The 20,327-nt window shown below is 38.2% G+C and overlaps 1 protein-coding gene across 3 annotated transcripts in view; it reads right to left on the bottom strand.

Moving 5' to 3' along the window:
- The window catches only part of ldlrad3 (low density lipoprotein receptor class A domain containing 3), an 80,700-nt gene that overhangs the window by 6,352 nt on the left and 54,021 nt on the right, over positions 1-20,327 (bottom strand). For 2 of the 3 annotated variants that reach the window (XM_026259645.1, XM_026259647.1), the window contains 2 exons: positions 18,064-18,189; positions 17,097-17,231 (listed from right to left, as the gene is read on the bottom strand). In XM_026259645.1, the coding sequence (XP_026115430.1) occupies positions 17,097-17,231; positions 18,064-18,189 (261 nt within the window). The remainder of the gene's footprint in view (positions 1-17,096; positions 17,232-18,063; positions 18,190-20,327) is intronic. The other variant, XM_026259646.1, reaches the window with a different exon arrangement.

Here is a 20,327-nt window from a genome sequence, read left to right as displayed (position 1 = left end):
ACAGTGTGTCAATAATGCAAAAATGATAGTTAAAGGCAGTTCAACACTGAATTCAGTGATGTCATCTCTCTTCAGTTAAATAGTGTCTGTGCATTTATTTGCAATCAAGTCAACAATATCGCTGTAGATGAAGTGACCCCAACTAAGCAAGCCAGAGGCGACAGCGGCAAGGAACCGAAACTCCATCGGTGACAGAATGGAGAAAAAAACCTTGGGAGAAACCAGGCTCAGTTTCATGCCCTAATCCTAAACATACATACAATTTTGCAACAAATTGAATACGAACTGAACGTTAGTTTGTTGCAAAGAAACTGTTTCATAGTTTCCATCATCTAATCCGAGATCTGCGTGTCTAGAGTTCGCAATGGAGAAAACACTGATTTCCAATCAATCAATCTGGGACGCTATACAGCAACTGTAATTGGACATGTTTTCTCATTTCGACGCAAAAATGGATCATATCCAATCGGGCTTACAAACAATACTAGGCTCAATGTCCACACTTGGTGATCATGTGTCGGAACTTGAACAAAGAGTAAGCGCAAATGAAGACAATTTAACGGAACTTCAAAAGCATGTCAAAACATTAAAGAGCAAAAACTCTTACCTGCGTGATAAAATCGAGGATGCAGAGAATCGTAGCAGGGCATACAACCTGCATTTTTTGTATGTTCCGGAAAAATCCTGATAATGCGGAGTCTTTCGTCCGGGATTTTGAGGCTCATTCCCAGAATGACTGACTTCGTTTGTCTCATTGAACTGGTGAGGTATTCAACTGATATGATCATGATACTGTTGTCATTTGTGGCATGAAAGGCCTATATATTTATTGAAGTGAGCTACCTGTCTCTCAGGCCGATTAACATAATTTTGGCCTTCTTTTTATATATATTTTTTTATAATGATATGAACCAATGTACTTTTTTATTTCACATAATTAACGGCTTGGACTCAGCTTGTCTTAAATGATTCTTTTTTTATGAATTATTTAATATCAGATTTTCACTTCATGTAATTCTAGTGAGAAACTTAGCAGACCGTATCTATATTTTGTTGTTTTGACCTACACACTCTATGATTGTTGTGTGCGAGCATGTTTGTGTGTATGCTGCTCCCCACCTTCCTACCTTTTTTTTCTATGTCTATGAATAGTCAACATGGGTAAAGGTTTATTTGTCATCATGTAGCTTGAAACATAAAATCGATCTTCTAAGAGCCTGGCTTGTCTATAATAAACCTAATGTTATCACACTGTCTGAAACCTGGTTGAATAACAATATATCAGATTAGGAAATTAAACTGGATGGTTATGTTTTGTATAGAGCTGATGGGGTAATCATGGAGGAGGGGTAGCTACTTATTTCTCCTCAACTTCATTATCTGAGTCTATAGCCAATAAGGAAAATACTTATTGGAGAACCTACTCGAGTTGACCACAGATACAAATCTTTGTTGGATTGGATTTTGGTCACCCACTCTAACAGAATTACTGAATCTGGTGTTCTCCCTGATTGCTTTAGTGATCATTCAATGGTCTTCTGTGTATGGAAAATTACAATACCTCGCCTACCACCCAAGGTGATCAGGGTAAGACAAAACAAACATTTTAACAGCGATTTTTTTTATAAATGACTTATAAGATATAAATTGGAATAGGTTTTATCTTATCCCCTTTGTTGAGGATGCTTGGATTTTTTTCTAAACAGAAGATCTTACAGTCATTGATAAACATGCCCCATGGATTTCAGTAAAGGTTAAGGGCCGACATTTACCATGTATTGAAGCTGACTTAATACATCTTTTTAAACAAAGAGAACGCATGGAAAAAAAAGTACGGCCAGTCAAAGGACTCAGAAGATTGGGCTGCATATAAACAATTAAGAAATATGTGTATGACTAAAACAAGAAATGCTAAATCGAATTACTTTAAAAGCTCTTTGTCTAATAACTTCAATAATCCTTAGAAGTTCTGAAAAAAATGTAATTCTTTATTACACAATTCTTTTAAAAGCATTGCTACCAAAAATAAAGTTAATAATGATGTTATCTCTGATCCTTACGCGGTTGCCAATGCTTTTAACCAAAACTTTTCCTATATTTGTAGCTAACAATTTTCTAATTTTCCCTTCTATAGTTTGGCAGATGAGCCTAACAGTTCCTTTTCATTTGCTTCAATAAATCCTACTGACGTTCAGCAGGTAATCTCTGAACTAAAGTCGGGTAATGGTTTTGATCCTGATTATCTGGAGATTAAGTTTATCAAGCTCGCGTCTCATGTACTGGCATTTCCTTTATCAGATATATTTAATTTATCTTAATCCACTTCAGTGGAAATCTGCCAGAGTTATACCAAGGTGGGCGATGCACTCGATCTCAACAACTACAGACCTATTTCCATTATCATTAGCATAGCAAAAGTTTTTGAAAAACGAATATTTGAACAATTATTCAAATATATTACTGAATTCTCTATTTTGTGTTCAAATCAATCTGGTTTTTGACCAAACTTTACTAAACTTTTTGTTTAGTAAGAAAGGTAAGGGTCCACTAAACGACATCTCAGGGAGCATGTTTAGTCCAACGAAGCAATTACGTATTAATATGGAGATAATTCCTTTGTTTACATTTCAGTTCTTCAGAGATAGAACTGTTTTTGGCCGTTATAGAATAACTCACGGTCAGAAACTGCGTCTTGATAGTAAAAAAAAATGGCATGGTTTTGTAGTGTACAGTGTCACAAACAGAATGAGATGATCCACAAAAAAGTGAAAAGTGAAAAATGGGTGAAATATAGTTTATTTGAATTCTGGCGCTCTTTCGTGACAGCCCTATTGACTCAAACCTGTCATCTGATGGAGGCGGAACTTAGTGATCGCCTTTTTCTTTATTTGTTTTATTTTTCAACAGTTTGCATTTGTGAGTGTGTTTTATGTTGAATGTGCCTGTATCTGCATGATCACCATATGTTAAGTGCAAATCAGCTCGCTATTACTGTGTAATCACTGCTATATAAATAGAGTAGTTTATTTTCTTTATGGTGCATTTGTATTATTACCATCTCTATAACTGGCCATCAGCACATATTTTCATTGCAGTTGTAAATGTTGCATTGCTAGCAATCTCAGGATGTCCTGTAATTGGCATACAGTTAAATCTTTTTTTTTTTTCTTACTCAAATAGTCTTACTGTATTTTTCCAGTGCTCAAATAAATCACTTATATGATGTCTCTGTTTCGGTTTCATTTTCTGTCAAGCGTTTTATAATAATAAAAAAAATGCAGTGGTATGTTTAATTCCTTGCCGCTGTCACCTCTGGCTTGCTTACTTGGGGTCACTTCATCTACAGCGATATCGTTGACTTGATTGCAAATAAACGCACAGACACTATTTAACTGAACAGAGATGACATCACTGAATTCAATGATGAACTGCCTTTAACTATCATTTTGCATTATTGACACACTGTTTTCATAATGAATGTTGTTCAGTTGCTTTGACAATGTATTTTGTTTAAAGCCCTATATAAATAAAGGTGTCTTTGACAAACCAGACACTGTGACAATACCCTCCCTCTATAGAGCTGCTCCCAGATGTTCCAAGACAAGATTACAAAACCAGAGACCAGGAGGTAGGCGGACAGGTGGAGGCTCAGGGGGAGGGACGGAGGGCCAGAAAAAATGGGGACATGTAAATGGGGAACAGACACCAGACGTGCAAACACAAAACAGGGAGAACAAGGAGGGAGGTGGAGGTGAAGAATCAAGGAAATTAAACCCACCATAATCATATGTGTTCATTAATAAGTACTCTTTATTACCTTTGTTACAACATTCAGTGTATAGAAAATAACCATTATGATATAAATTTATACATTAATAAACTTTAAGAAGTAAAAAGCTCAGAAATGCAGTAAGAGTAAATAATAATTACAATAATGATGACAATGATGATTATAATAATGACTAGGCACCTATTTGTAAGGAAGCATGTAAATTAATTTCTCTATCCAATGCTGTCACGTCACGTGACAAAAGAACGAATGATAGGATAAAACCTTTTATACAGTCTTTATTATTAGTATTAAACAATACAAACATTAAAACATTAAAAGGTCTCGTTCTTCATGATCCCATGTTTTAAACTTTAGTTAGTGTGTAATGTTATTGTTAGAGTATAAATAATATCTTTAAAGTTCTAAAGCTCAAAGTTCAATGCCAAGCAAGATATTTTATTTAACAGAATTCGCCTACAACGAACGACCCATTTGGACTACATCCCTCTAGTTCCTGCAGTAATGACGTCACTAAAACAGTTTTTTGACTAACCTCCGCCCACATGTCTTGTTGCGCCCCGACGGAGAAGAGGAAGAGTTGCGTTTTTAGTTTGTCACCATGTCGTCGAAATGCTGTTATTTTCATCTCGGATCCCAATCATCTTTGTTTGGCCATTCCAGGGACACTGTACTTGGAGATCAATGGTTACAATTTATGTTTAACTCGGTTCCTGAATATTATAATCCACATGTAAAACTATGTGCAGCACATTTTGCTGAGGACAGCATCCTCAATCTCAATCAGTTTAATGCCGGATTCGCACAAAGATTATTCTTGAAAGATGAAGCAGTTCCCTCTTTGTCTGGAGAAGGCATTGTTTATAGACCACAACCGGTAAGTGTATTCTATTATTTAAGTTGGTGCGTTTAACAGTTTCTGTAACTTATCACACAAAGGGCAACACTGTTTAGCTTTGTTAACTAGATGTTAGGGCTGTGCAAAAAAACTTTAATGTGATTTTCATGCGCATCTCGTCAGTAAAAACGCTCCTTTGATTATATGTACATCTCCAGCCCATGCGTTCAGATCAGGATTGCCAGGTTTTCAAAACAAATCATGCCCACTTGCTTCAATCAGCTAGCCCAATCGCGTTTCCAGGAGGGCAGCGTGGGCTAAGCTGCTCGTCGAATCACAACACAGGAACCACAGGCACAATCAGAAATCGTTACGTATTTCTGAAGGAGGGACTTCATAGAACAAGAAAGTCATCAGCCCATTTTTATGACAGTGAAAACAGCAGTATACAGATAGGTGAATTGTGTGAAAAATACAGTTTTTTTACACGTGAAAAATGAACACGTTATATTGCACACTGTAAACACAATCAAAGCTTCAAAAAAGCACGAAAAACGGGACCTGTAAGGCAGTACACTTAAAATCATAAGGACAAATAATAATAATAATAATAATAATAATATACACAGAGATTTGTTGCCAGGGTAACTTCAGTCTATGGTCAAAGCTTATGGGTCTGTCACGTGAGGAGCGACTCGAAAACCCGAAAGACTCATGAGATGAACTAATCAATTCTCTTTCCAGCTAAGACTGCATTGACTGAAACAGGTGAACTAGACTAATTCCTGTACAGAAACTATAGAATTTTGAGCATGCGCGACTGAACGAATCAACTCCCCGAGATGACTTGTTCTTCCCGAGTCACATTAAAGATTTGTCTAAAATGACCAAATCGTTCTAGAATGACCGTCACTAACTGGCATCAGATGAGAACAACAAAGTGAAATACACACGCTTGTTATCCGTTTTTCTTCTTTTTTGATATTAGCACAATTTTGAAAATCGTAAAATGAAGCTTTTTATCTGTTTTTTCATTTTGGTTTTGGAAACAGATTTAACAGATTTTTGGTTACAATTAGAAAAATGAAAGAACGAATCATACACAGATTCAAAATGACAGTTAAATGTCATCTCTGTTCAGTTTAACCCTTGTGCGTTGTTGGGGACGAAATTTTTCAAAAACTCAACGGTACACTATGGGCAAATTCACTACCCTTTCGGGATGTTCGTGGATGAAAACATTCACTAAATTAAACTGCTGTAAAAATGTATCAGATAAATATTTTTTTAAATTATTTTGCGTAAATCTATTAATCAACCTCAGTCCTGATCAAAACTACTAAATTAAAAAAAAAAATTCCAAGATTTTAACTTTTTAATTACCAAGATCATAAATGATGTCACTGATTTGAAAAAAAAAAAAAAAAAAACACAAAATTACATATTTTCAATATAAAAAATGATTGTGGACTGGATATTTTTTTACCTTTTGTCACAGTCTTGGGCATGTCAAAGATTAGTAACAAGATTGGCTTTGATGCATTGTTAGTTTTTGTGCAGCATTATATTTAAATTTTTTCTCCCTAATTTGTTGTTGGTGGCTGTTTTTTTTTTTTTTTTTTTTTTGCATAAATCTGTTAATCAACCTCAGTCCTGATCAAAACTACCACGTTTTAAAAAAATCCAAGATTTTAACTCTTTAATTGACAAGTTCATAAATGATGAACAACTCAAAAAAAAAAAAAAAAAAAAAAAGAACAACTCGAAAGGGTATTGAATTTGAACAATCCACAAGGGTTAAATAGTGTCTTTGCATTTATTTGTAACCAAGTCAAGAGATATAAAAATGCAGTTTTACAAATACTAGAAACGTGGCTTTCTAAGGAAAGACTGTAATCAAATAGCACACCTAGGTTCCTAACTGATGATGAAGAATTGACAGAGCAGCCATCAAGTCTTAGACAGTGTTCTAGATTATTACATGACGTAAACCATGCTAATGCACTTTCATTAATGCCAACAAAGTGTTCAAGTCTATGCAAAAGAATATTGTGGTCAATTGTGTCAAACACAGCACTAAGATCCAATAGAACTAACAGAGAGATACAACCACGATCAGATGATAAGAGCAGGTCATTTGTAACTCTAAGGAGAGCAGTCTCAGTACTATGATACTGACTGGAAATCCTCACATATACCATTTTTCTCTAAGAAGGAATAAAATTGTGAGGATACCACCTTTTCTATAATCTTGGACTGAAAATGGAGATTCGAGATTGGTCTATAATTAACTAGTTCTTTGGGGTCAAGTTGTGTTTTTTTTTTTTTTTTTTTGATGAGGGGCTTAATAACAGCCAGTTTGAAGGTTTTGGGGACATATCCTAATGACAATGAGGAATTAATAATAGTCAGAAGAGGATCTATGACTTCTGGAAGCACATCTTTTAGGAGCTTAGATGGTATAACATACATGTTGTTGGTTTAGATGATTTAAGAAGTTTATACAATTCTTCCTCTCCTATGGTAGAGAATGAGTGGAACTGTTCCTCAGGTTCCCCTATAGTGCACTGTCTGATGCGATACTGTAGCTGACGGCTGAATGGTTATATTTACATTTACATTTATTCATTTAGCAGACGCTTTTATCCAAAGCGACTTACAGATGAAGACAGTGGAAGCAATCAAAAACAACAAAAAGAGCAATGATATATAAGTGCTATAACAAGTCTCAGTTAGGTTAACACAGTACACGTAGCATGGGATTTTAACTAATATAATAAATGAAAAGAAAACAGATAGAATAAAACAATGAAAAAATAGAGCAAGCTAGTTAGAGGTCTTTACACAAACACACACACATACATATACAATTGCATAATAAATTAAAAGAAAATAGAATACAAAAAGATTAGAAAGGTAGTTAGATTTTTTAAAGAATAGAATTAGAATAGTGAGTGTTAAAGTAAGAGGGTAAAATAAAGATGGAAGAGATGTGTTTTAAGCCGATTCTTGAAGATGGCTAAGGACTCAGCTGCTCGGATTGAGTTGGGGAGTTCATTCCACCAGAAGGGAAAATTTAATTTAAAAGTCCATAAAAGTGACTTTGAGCTTCTTTGGGATGGCACAATCAAGCAACGTTCACTTGCAGAACGCAAGCTTCTAGAGGGCACATAAGTCTGAAGTAACAAATTTAGGTAAATGGGTGCAGAGCCAGTGGTAGTTTTATAGGCAAACATCAATGCCTTGAATTTTATGCGAGCAGCTATTGGAAGCCAGTGCAAATGGATAAACAGAGGTGTGACGTGTATTCTTTTTGGCTCATTAAAAATGAATCTTGCTGCCACGTTCTGAATTAATTGTAAAGGTTTGATAGAATTGGCTGGAAGACCTGTCAAGAGAGCATTGCAATAGTCCAACCTGGACAGAACAAGAGCTTGAACAAGGAGTTGTGCAGCATGTTCCGAAAGAAAGGGCTTGATCTTCTTGATGTTGAATAAAGCAAATCTGCAGGATCGGACAGTTTTATCAATGTGGTCTGAGAAAGTCAGCTGATCATCAATCATAACTCCAAGGCTTCTAGCTGTTTTTGAAGGAGTTATTGTTGATTTGCCTAACTTGATGGCGAAATTGTGATGGAACGATGGGTTTGCTGGAATCACAAGCAGTTCTGTCTTGGCAAGGTTGAGTTGAAGGTGATGGTTCATCATCCAGGAAGAAATGTCAGTTAGACAAGCTGAGATGTGAATAGCTACCGTCGGATCATCAGGATGGAATGAGAGGTAGAGTTGAGTGTCATCAGCATAGCAGTGGTATGAAAAGCCATGTTTTTGAATGACAGAACCTAATGATGCCATGTAGACAGAGAAGAGAAGTGGTCCAAGAACTGAGCCCTGAGGCACCCCAGTAGTTAGATGTTGAGACTTGGACACCTCACCTCTCCAAGGTTACAATTTTATCTATAATAGTATCGATTTTAGAAGTAAAGTAGTTCATAAAGTCATTACTGCTGTGATTTTGGGAAATGTCAACACTTGTTGAGGCTTTATTTTTCTTTAACCCTCTGGAGTCTAAGGGTATTTATGCATTGATGTTTGCCTATTTTTACATTATACTCCTCTACGTCCGCTACGTTCTCAAAACTCAGGCAATTTGATAATACCTAGAATATCAAAATCAACTGCGGGCGGCAGATCCTTTTCCTATTTGGCGCCTAAACTCTGGAATAACCTACCTAACATTGTTCGGGAGGCAGACACACTCTTGCAGTTTAAATCTAGATTAAAGACCCATCTCTTTAACCTGGCATACACATAACATACTAATATGCTTTTAATATCCAAATCCGTTAAAGGATTTTTAGGCTGCATTAATTAGGTGAACCGGAAACACTTCACATAACACCGTACTTTTTACATCATTAGAAGAATGGCATCTACGCTAATATTTGTCTGTTTCTCTCTTGTTCCAAGGTCACCGTGGCGACCAGATCCAGTCTGTATCCAGATCAGAGGGTCACTGCAGTCACCCGGATCCAGTACGTATCCAGACCAGAAGGTGGATCAGCACCTAGAAAGCACCTCTACTGCCCTGAAAGACAGCGGAGACCAGGACAACTAGAGCCCCAGATACAGATCCCCTGTAAAGACCTTGTCTCAGAGGACCACCAGGACAAGACCACAGGAAACAGATGATTCTTCTGCACAATCTGACTTTGCTGCAGTCTGGAATTGAACTACTGCTTTCGTCTGGTCAGAGGAGAACTGGCCCCCCAACTGAGCCTGGTTTCTCCCAAGGTTTTTTTCTCCATTCTGTCACCGATGGAGTTTCGGTTCCTTGCCGCTGTCGCCTCTGGCTTGCTTAGTTGGGGTCACTTCATCTACAGCGATATCATTGACTTGATTGCAAATAAAAACAGACACTATTTCAACTGAACAGAAATGACATAACTGAATTCAATGATGAACTGCCTTTAACTATCATTTTGCATTATTGAGACACTGTTTTCCAAATGAATGTTGTTCAGTGCTTTGATGCAATGTATTTTGTTTAAAGCACTATATAAATAAAGGTGATTGATTGATTGATTTGTGGGGCCAGGAGAAGTTTTGTCATGCCCTGACATTTGTGCTTTTTTCAGTTTCTTATAAAAATCTAAATGGGTAAAGTCTAATCTCACTGTAATCAGCACAAACTGGGCTATAATAATATGTGAAATGCATGTATGTACATGATTGTATTTTTGAGAAAAAAAAAAAAAGTTATGCGTGGTTAGTGAAAAACTAAAAAATTGAAAACACTTGAATAAAGCCATAAAAATAAAAGGACAAAATAAATCTATATAATTTTATGTTTGTAGTTTATTTAGAATATATTTAATTATCCCACAACATAATTTAATATCCACTTGGGGGAGCAGTTAAACAGTTTATTAGGAACAATCAAAGCTGACTTTTAAACTAATCATTACTCCGGTCACACAATCCTTCAGAAATCCTTTTAACAATCTTATTTTCTAAAAAAAAATAATAATAATAATATCATTATTATTATTATTATTATTTTTATTATTAATGTTGAAAAGAGCTGAGAATATTTTTCAGTTTTTTTAGGGGGAATAAATTGAAAGAACAGCATTGTTTTTACATTTGTTAGTAATCTTTATTTGTTAAATTTATATTATTTACATCAAGCTTTTGAATGGTATAATATTGTATATTGTTATTGAAACTTCATAATATTTCATTTGATTATACATTTAGTCAGGAATTATAGTTTGGAAAAAGTCTTTGGAAAAAGTCTAACTAGTAAAATGTTTACAGGTTATGTGAAAACTAGTACAAGTATATGGATAAATAAAAAGAGACTTACTCATGTTTATGATCTCTGCTGAATAAAGTGCTTCATTCTTTTTTTCTGAGGAAATCCAAATCTCAAATCCTCAACCACATCACATCTTTTTGGGGTGAATTGTGTCTTATTCCTCTCATCGCGAAGCAAACAGTAAAATAAAAAATAAAAAACTTCAACTTCAAGCCGCGCGCTTCAGTTTGAATCTGAATAGCGCATTCAGCGTGGGGGCGTGGTCACATTAGATATAATGGAGTAAAAAACGGACATGGCGTTGTTTTCATATAGTTTTCATTACTTTATCACAGAATATTTGTTTTCGGCGGCAATTGTTTAGTCTAAAAGTAGACATGTCAAGCTTTCTATAGATATCTCTCTCATCTCTCTTCTTCGTATTCACAGAGTTACAGTTCATTTTAAAGACGTGTTTGTAAATGAAGATCAGTGCAGACAAAAGGCTGCAGATAGCACACCTTGTTTGTTATCTTTATTTTATAAGTTCACAAAGTTTTGTTGTTATTATGTCTGTATCCAAAAAAAGTAGTACCTTTACAGATTCAATTGATGTATTGATCTTATCTGTACGATTAAAACTGAAAGTGTAATTTAAGTTATTTTCGGGGTTATCAGGAGAAAATGACTCATTACGCCTATATACGTTAATCGACTACAGAGGGTTAATTTAGCCACTGTTCTGAGGTTTTGGATATGCTAAGGAATTTGGATACATCAGGAAGATAACTTAAAAAAGCAGTCTTTTGTGGTAGAAGTGATGGTTCTTCCATACTTGTGCTACAGAGGAGGTTCCTGTACCGCCTCCCTTGCACCACCAGAGGGAGCCATCGCCCGAATATTAGGTTTACTATGAACTCCATTTCCCACAAGGCCTCACACCTGGGACTAATTACACCTGCACCTCATTTCCACACTCATATAAACTGCTCACACACACACACTCATTGCGAAGTCTTGATTTGCCCCAGCTGTCAGTTCTGAGCGTTATTACCCGTGTTTGTTTTCTTCTCTTGACCCTGGACTGTTTAACGTAATTGATTGTTCTCTGCCTGCCGCGACTTTCTGCCTGATTACCTGTCTCTGTCTCGCCCCCATTGCTCAGTTTGCTGTCGTTTGACCCCGTCTGTTTGACTATCCTAAATAAAGAGCTGCAAATGGATCCAACTCTGTCTGGTTCTTCGCAACAACTTGTAACAAGAAGTAACATTTACAATTTTGGCTATATGAAGTTTGCACAAAACTAAATAATGATCTGAGATATCATAACTTTTCTGAATAATTTCAACACTATCAACATCAATTCCATGTGACAGTATTAAATCTAGAGTATGATTTCGACAATGAGTAGGCCCTGAAACGTGTTGTCTAACCCCAGTAGAGTTCAGAAAGTCTAAAATTGCTGATCCCAATGCATCTTTTTCATTATCATCATGGATATTAAAATCACCAACTATTACAACTTTATCTGCAGCCAGAACTAACTTACATTGGTGATGTAAAATCACCAAACTCTTTAATAAAGTCTGCATGGTGCCCTGGTGGCCTGTATACAGTAGCCAGTACAAAAATAACAGGGGATTTATCATTAACATTTGTTTCTCTGGATAATGTTATATAAAGCACCATTACTTCAAACCAGTTTGCCCTCTGAGAAATCCTGAAAACGTTGTTATAAATTGAAGCAACACCTCCCCCTTTGCCTTTTAGATGAGGTTCATGTTTATAACAGTAATCTTTGGGGATGGACTCATTTAAAATAATGTAATCATCAGGTTTTGGCCAGGTTTCTGTCAAACAGAGCACATCTAGATTATGATCAGTGATCATATTATTTACAAAAAGTGTTTTCGTAGAAAGGGATCTGATATTCAATAAGCCAAGCTTTATCATTTGTTTATCCGTATTGCATCTGTTTTTTATTTGTTGAACCTCAATTAAATTGTTACTCTTAACTTGGTTTGGACGTTTTTTGTATTTTCTAGTTCATGGAACAGACACAGTCTCTATAGTGTGATATCTAGGTGAAAGAGTCTCTATGTGCTGAGAATTAACTGACCTCTGTGACGTGAGGCAGCTAGCAGACGGTCGGTTTAGCCAGTCTGTCTGCTTCCTGACCTGGGCCCCAGTTAGTCAAGTATAAACTCTAAGACTATGTGCCATATTTCTAGAGAGAAGAGCGGCGCCACCCCAGGAGGTATGAAGACCATCTCTTTTCAACAGGTCAGGTCTGCCCCAAAAGCTTGTCCAATTGTATATGAAACCTATGTTTCTCTGTGGACACCACTTAGACATCCAGCCATTGAGTGATGACAATGTGCTATGCATCTAGTCACCACGGGTATATCAATACAAAGTATATCAATAAATAAAAAGAGACTTACTCATGTTTATGATTAAGTGTTTCATTGCTTTTCTGAGGAAATCCAAATCTTAAATCCTGAAGTAATCCTCATCACATCTTCTTGGGGTGAATTATGTCTTATTCCTCTCATCATGAAGCAAACGTTAAAATAAAATGACACTTGAAGAACAGTCTCGCTGCTTTGTTTTCTGAATGGGCGTTTTCAAGCCGCGCGCTTCAGTGAGACATTATAATTTCAATAGCGCCTTCAGCGCATGGGCGTGGTCTCATTAGATATAATGAAGGGAGATGTGAAAGACTGGACATCGCGGTGTTTTCATATGGATTACTTTATCACAGAATATTTGTTTTCAGTACCACTTGTTCCCATAACACCCGATGTACTTGCATCTATGCTAATCTACTTCTCTCCTATTCTGAGTTTACCGTAGCCACCAGATCCAGTCTGTATCCAGAGCAGAGGGCCACTGCAGTCACCCAGATCCAGTAAGTATCCAGACCAGATGGTGGATCGGCACCTAGAAAGGACCTCTACATCCCTGAAAGACAGCGGAGACCAGGACAACTAGAGCCCCAGATACAGATCCCCTGTAAAGACCTTATCTCAGATGACCACCAGGACAAGACCACAGGAAACAGATGATTCTTCTGCACAATCTGACTTTGCTGCAACCTGGAATTGAACTGCTGGTTTCATCTGGTCAGAGGAGAACTGGCCCCCCAACTGAACCTGGTTTCTCCCAAGGTTTTTTTCTCCATTCTGTCACTGATGGAGTTTTGGTTCCTTGCCGTTGTCATCTCTGGCTTGCTTAGTTGGGGTCACTTCATCTACAGCGATATCGTTAACTTGAATGCAAATGAATGCACAGAAGCTATTTAAACTGAACAGAGATGACATCACTGAATTCAATGATGAACTGCCTTTAACTGTCATTTTGCATTATTGAAACAGTTTTCCTAATGAATTTTGTTCAGTTGCTTTGATGTAATGTATATTGATGTATGTCATCAAGTATACGGGTGAATCGACTCCAAAGGGTTAAGATTACAGAGGATCAGATCTTGATGTTTTTCATACAGCAGTGCATGATGGGAGTTTTTACTATGGTGGCTCCCAGAATGCATTGCAGCATGAAATAATAGGCTAGTTTGAGATTAGCAACTTCTGCACAGAATTAATCACCGGTGATCACCGCGAGATGCATGCCGGTTAGAAAAGTGTTCAAGTTACGTCAGCCTTGCTCATGTCATGTCATGATGTCGTGTGCAAAAAACTCTCGCGACGGCGAGGCAGCTGTGTCAGATTGAGCAGTCAAGCGCAGTTGCTCTCCACCGACTGTGCTGATCCAAAGCATGATGGGAAACGACTGGCTGATGACACAGCCTCATGCTCATTGGCTGAGAATGTAAGCTGATACATTTTCTCTTTATTCTAAGAATTAGATGACCGATTAATTTATTAATATTTACATGCATAAACTAAGCAAAAACAACACGCCTAGTGAAGTGAAGAATTTGGACATGCGTTTATTAAATTTTTCTCTTTTTTCTATTGTATGTTTGTGTGAATTAATAAAAAATCAATCCATTAAAAATATACATGCACACATACATATCTAAATAGACTGTTTAACCATTATGCCTCATCTTTGTGTGGTTTCATCTGAATCAGGGTCTGGCTTAAAACAAGGGAAGAAATTCGGAAGAATGTTTGCTACAAAACAGCTTTGACTTGCATAATATAGAAAAATACTATGGACGTGAAATGGTGGCAGAAACCTGCTTGTTTGCAAATATTCTTCTAAATTCCCTCTTTTGTGTTCAGCAGAACAAAGGAATTGATGCATATGATGACAAAACAGTGGTATTTCGATTACATCCACTTCGTCTGCGATAAAATACGCGAATGCGATCTCCTCCATTGCTGACAGTTGCAGGCGACAAAACAGCGAGATCCGGGAAGTGTCCCACTTCAAAGGTCTTTTTTGACCCCTCCTCTTACTGTAGCCGCCTACTCTCGCCTACATTTCGGGCGAAGCAAGGCACATCTCAAACAAGCCTATTTTGTTGAAATACCGTTGTTGAGATTCATATACTGGTTCTTGATGTTTCTCTGTGTCTAAATACAACCGTTCTTCAATTTTTTTATATTATGTAGATTAAAAATTCAGTTATTGTGACTATTAGACTAAAGAGCCCAAACACTGGTCTCCATGATGGTGACATAATTTTAACCGATGAAACATCAAGATCTGATCTATCTGTAATTCTCAATAACAGCTTGAAAGTCCCACCTCTTGTCTTGAAGACAACGATTAGCCGGTTCAGGTGTATTTAACCTGTTAGCCAGCACCCCCTCCCACCCATTATGGGACTCACAGCTAAAAGTGCTCTACCTAATTTATAATTGTAACAGTTACCTACGTCAGTGTGTTACAAACATAATTTTGGTGTCTTTGGAAAGAAGACCATTTGGGCTTTATTTTTTATCAACCTGATTTGATAATGCTCAAAAATATTAAAAGCTATAGACACTTTTTTTATTTTTTTTTTACCACACTTAAATATTTTTATTTGAAATAAAAAAAACATGAAATCAGTCCTGGAGCAATCTAGACAAGTAGGAAAATGGGTTGAAAGTCACATGTCTCATGAGTTTCTATTTCAAATCTGAATAAGAGATCATGAAAAATGAGACTCCTGCTAATATTTTTATGAGACTATGTCTACACCCCCAACCCACACCCAAATCTAAAAAACTGTATTGAAGGCTTCTACAAACTATTTAGTCATTAAACATACCACTGCATAGCTTTTTCAATTATAAAACAATAGACAGAAACTTAGACATCATATAAGTGATTTATCTGAGCACTAGAAAAATAAAATAAGAATAATTTGAGTAAGAAAAATAAGAATGATAAGAAAAAAAAGATTTAACTTTGTTTGCCAATTACAGAAAATCCTGAGATTGCTAGAAATGCAGCATTTACTATGAATTACAGATGGTAATAACACAAATGCGCCATAAAGTAAATAATCCACTTCTCTATTCATATAGACGCGTTCACTTTGATAGCCGTGATCGTACAGTAATAGCGAGCTGATTTGGGCTGATTTGCCCTCAAACAGATGGTAATCATGCAGATACATTCACATTCAACTTAAAACACACTCTCACATATATAAAAACTGTTGAAAAATAAAAGAAACAAAGAAAAAGGCGATCGCTATAAATTCCGCCTCCAGCTGAAAGGTGCGTCAGAGCGTCACAGGCCTTCAGGAGAGAGCACCAAAATTCAAATACACTATCTTTCGCCTATCTTTCATTCATTATTTTTTCCGGTGGATTGTCTCATTCTGTTAGTGACACTGTACGCTGCAAAACCATGCCGTTTTTTTACTACCAAGATGCAGTTTCTGACCTTGAGGTATTCCATAATGGACACAAACAGTACTGTCGCTGAAGAACTGAAACGTAAATAAAGAAATTATGATCCATATTACAACGTTATTGCTTCGTTCGACGAAACGTGCTTCATGAGATGTCGTTCAGTGGACCCTTACCTTCTTAACTAAACCGGGATTTACAGCTGTGGATGTGTTTATGACTCGTTATTACGACGGATCTGGTATGTACAGCATTTCCATTGTCCAGGATTTGGAACCACTACATTAGAAGAATGGCATCTAAGGTAATATTAGTCTTTCTGTTTCTCTTATTCCAAGGTCACCGTAGCCCAGTGGTGTTCAAACCTGTCCTGGAGGCACCCCTGCCCTGCACATGTTGTATGTCTCCCTTATCAGACTAACCCAAATCAGGTCTTGCAGTCTCAACTAATGAGCTGATTATTTGAATCAGGTGAGTTACATGAGGGAGACTGTCAGGATCTCAATTTTTTTTTGTGTGTTAAAGGTTATGACGTTTTGTAGACAAACGCTGACATTTATTTATCCTTACATAAAATTTTTTTTTTTTTTTTTAACTTTTATTAAAATATTCAGTTATTTTTTTAATGAAACTTTATACTAACTTATACAGCACTAAAAAGTATACACTTTAGCAGTTTAGGTATTTCTTGGAAACTGAGCCTTTGACCTCTGGGTACAGAAATTTCTATGCAAAGTGAATTACAATTTAAAACATTAAGCATAAACATTTTGGTGAAGTTGTTTTAAAATGTATTCAAAACATGCATTTAATCAGGTGTGTGAAAAGGTGTTTGGGTGGTATATGCCTGTACCTGCTGTTGTAAGGCAGTTTTCTTCATCACTGTTATCTTGACAGTTATCCTGTCCGTTGCATAGAAAGCTGCGATCTACACACCGTCCATTGTCACAGTGGAAACGTGCAGATGAACACACCAGAGGATTATCAACTGTGGAGTGTGTAGAGAGATTAATAAATTAGCTGTATTATTAATGTATATAATCCCAATCCTAGAGAACCCCCAACACTGCACATTTTAGATGTCTCTCTATTCAAACACACCTGATTCAACTCAGCTCATTACTGAAAACTCAAAGACAGGGCTGAGCAACCTTGGTCCTTCCAGGGCCACTTTCCTTTTCAAACCTGTCATGGAGGCACCCTTGCCCTGCACATTATGTATGTCTCCCTTATTAGACACACCCAAAATAGGTCTTGCAGTTTCTACTATTGAGCTGATGATTTGAATCAGGTGTGTTAGATGAGGGAGACATGCAAAATGTAAAGGGCAGGGGTGCCTCCAGGACAAGTTTGAAAACCACTGATCTAGTGAACGTGTTGGGAGTTGCCCAGTCCACAGCTCTACAAATATCTATCAACGAGACACCATGAGCCAGCACCCAGGAGGATGCAACACTCCTAGTAGAGTGACCTCACAACATGAGTGGGCTTAGAGATGGCATCTGTAACCGACAAAGAGCTTATCTGAGGTCCTGGAGCTTTGTATCTGGTCCACGTACTATCTTAAGGCCAGAGTATAGCTATGGCTGGGTCTGCCTCCTCTGGGTGCAGCACTTGCAGGTTCACAACTGCTGAAGGAGGTAGTAGGAATCTTGGGCACATAGATGGGCCTGGACCTCGGGGTTACTTAGGAGATGGCCTGCCCATACTATAATGCTATAATCATAAATTTTTGTAGTAACCTTCTTCATTTGAAAACCTTAAATGTAATGGCTGCTATTAGAACAAACAGTTGACTTGGCGGCACATTGGATACTCACTGCAGTTGTCTTCATCGCTGCCATCAGGGCAGTCTCTGAAACCATTACACTGGAAACGGCCAATAATGCAGTGGACCCCGTTTGCACAAGCAAAGAAGGTGGGTGCACATTTTGCCTTCACCTTCACTGTGAGGAGATGAGAGAGGGAGAGAGAAACAGAGAAAAAAAAAATTCTGTAGGACAGTGCAAACACTTTCTTATCAAAGCAAGTACAAACCCCATTAAGACAAAATGGTTGCAAACACACAGAATCAGATAACACTGCAATACTACATAGCAAAAACATGTAGCTTATGTTATGCTACAAATATTGCTTTCAAAAGGTCAAGCGAACTGTCAGTATGTAATGAAATGAAGAACAAAGAAATACAAGCAATAGAACAAAGAAATCTTGAAACTCACCCAGTATCAAGCTAAAAAGGGTTTATTAAAGCTGCTACAGTTCCCTTTCAATACTTCACTCGTACTGCATCGAAGACGCATATAGGAAAAACTAATTTTTTCTCCTGAACTGAAGCCTTATTCAATCACGCAATGAAACTGCACGGCTATTGGATCGTGCAGTGTTATTAAAACAAACCAATAGCTTGGCAGTGGTGCTGCAAGAACCTATGGCAACGAAGCCCACCAAAATGGGCGGAGAATCTGGCTATATATTGCCTGCTTCGTCACAGGAATTCAGATTTCTTCTCCTTCAGCGACGACGTCACATCACTTCGCTGATCTATGCTGAACTGCTCACCGTTGACACGCCTTGCAATGGAACGCGACTGCTGGTCCCCGCTGCAGACTCATCGCTTCCCTGCGGCCATCCGGCGAGAGAGAGATAAATTTAAAAGAGCAAATTTCTCTAAAAGAACCTTTCTACGACGTGGTTGCAAATGCCGTCTCGTCATGGGACCTCCTTTCTCAGGCGGATGGAACGATTTGCCATCCACACCCAGAGAGGTGGTCTCTGCACCTTTGGTCACTCGACGGGAGCCCGCAGGACTCTCCGAGCGTGCGTAAACACAATTTTACAGGCTAGAGCTCCGTCTACACGACGCCTCTATGCCTCCAAATGGTCCTCAGACCATGGTGAAAACCCGACCTCTTGTGACGTATCAGTGATACTGTCATTTTTGCAAGAGCTCTTAGAGAAGGGACGATCCCCCTCCACGCTCAAGGTCTACGTAGCAACTATAGCGGCATCACACGCCCTTATAGCAGGCCAGTTGGTGGGCAGAAACGACTTAGTCGTCCGATTTATGAGAGGTGCCAGAAGGCTTCATCCCCTTGCCCTCCCACTGTCCCTTCATGGGACCTGCCCACTGTACTGAGAGCCCTAAAAGGGGCCCCCTTTGAACCACTACAGTCCATAGGCATTAAGGCCCTGTCGCTAAAGACCGCTCTGCTGTTGGCACTTGTGTCTGTTAAGCGTGTGGGCGATTTGCAAGCACTCTCGATAAGCCCTAATTGCCTAGAATTCGGGCCTAACGACTCAAGAGTCGTCCTGAAACCGAGGCATGGCTATGTGCCAAAGGTGCTCTCCACACCTTTTAGAGCACAAGTGGTCACTCTCTCTGCATTACAAAACACAGAGGATGATCCAGGGCTGAATCTGCTTTGCCCAGTGAGGGCTTTAAAAGTCTACATTGAGCGTTCTGCGCCAACAAGGCGATCAGAGCAGCTCTTCATATGCTTTGGAAACCGCACCAGAGGGTTACCGGTCTCAAAGCAAAGGCTTTCAAGGTGGATTGTTGATGCAATCCAGCTAGCCTACTCTTCTCTGGGCCTGCAAAGCCCAATTGGAGTAAGAGCCAATTCGAGAAAAGCAGTGTCTTCGTCCTAGGCATGGTCTAGTGGTGTGACCATTGCAGAAATTTGTGCGGCGGCTGGTTGGAACTCGCCGTCCACATTTGCTAGATTTTATAATCTAAACGTCCCAGCGCTTCATGCTAGGGTACTTTCTGTGTGAAGGTCACCTTTTATGTTCCTCATTTGCTTGCTCTTGGCCATTCTTTGCCCAAGACTCAAACTCTATTCGTATGCACTCGGTCCCTTTGGTACTGAGGCGATACGAACATGGGATGATCAGGCTAGGCCAGACGTAACCTCATTGAGCTTATTCTGCTCCTAGTTGCTATTGTCATATCTTGGTTTTGCAGATCAAGTATGATTGCGTTGGTCGTCCCCCCTTCTTAGCATGGCGTGATTGAACTGGGTTCCCAAATGCGTCTTCGACGCAGTACGAGTGAAGTATTGAAAGGGAACGTACTCGGTTA

Source organism: Carassius auratus, unplaced genomic scaffold, assembly GCF_003368295.1.
Source record: "Carassius auratus strain Wakin unplaced genomic scaffold, ASM336829v1 scaf_tig00215224, whole genome shotgun sequence".
Taxonomy (NCBI): domain Eukaryota; kingdom Metazoa; phylum Chordata; class Actinopteri; order Cypriniformes; family Cyprinidae; genus Carassius; species Carassius auratus.
Note: the sequence above shows the minus strand (reverse complement) of the source record. Positions and strands in the feature narration are given on the sequence as shown.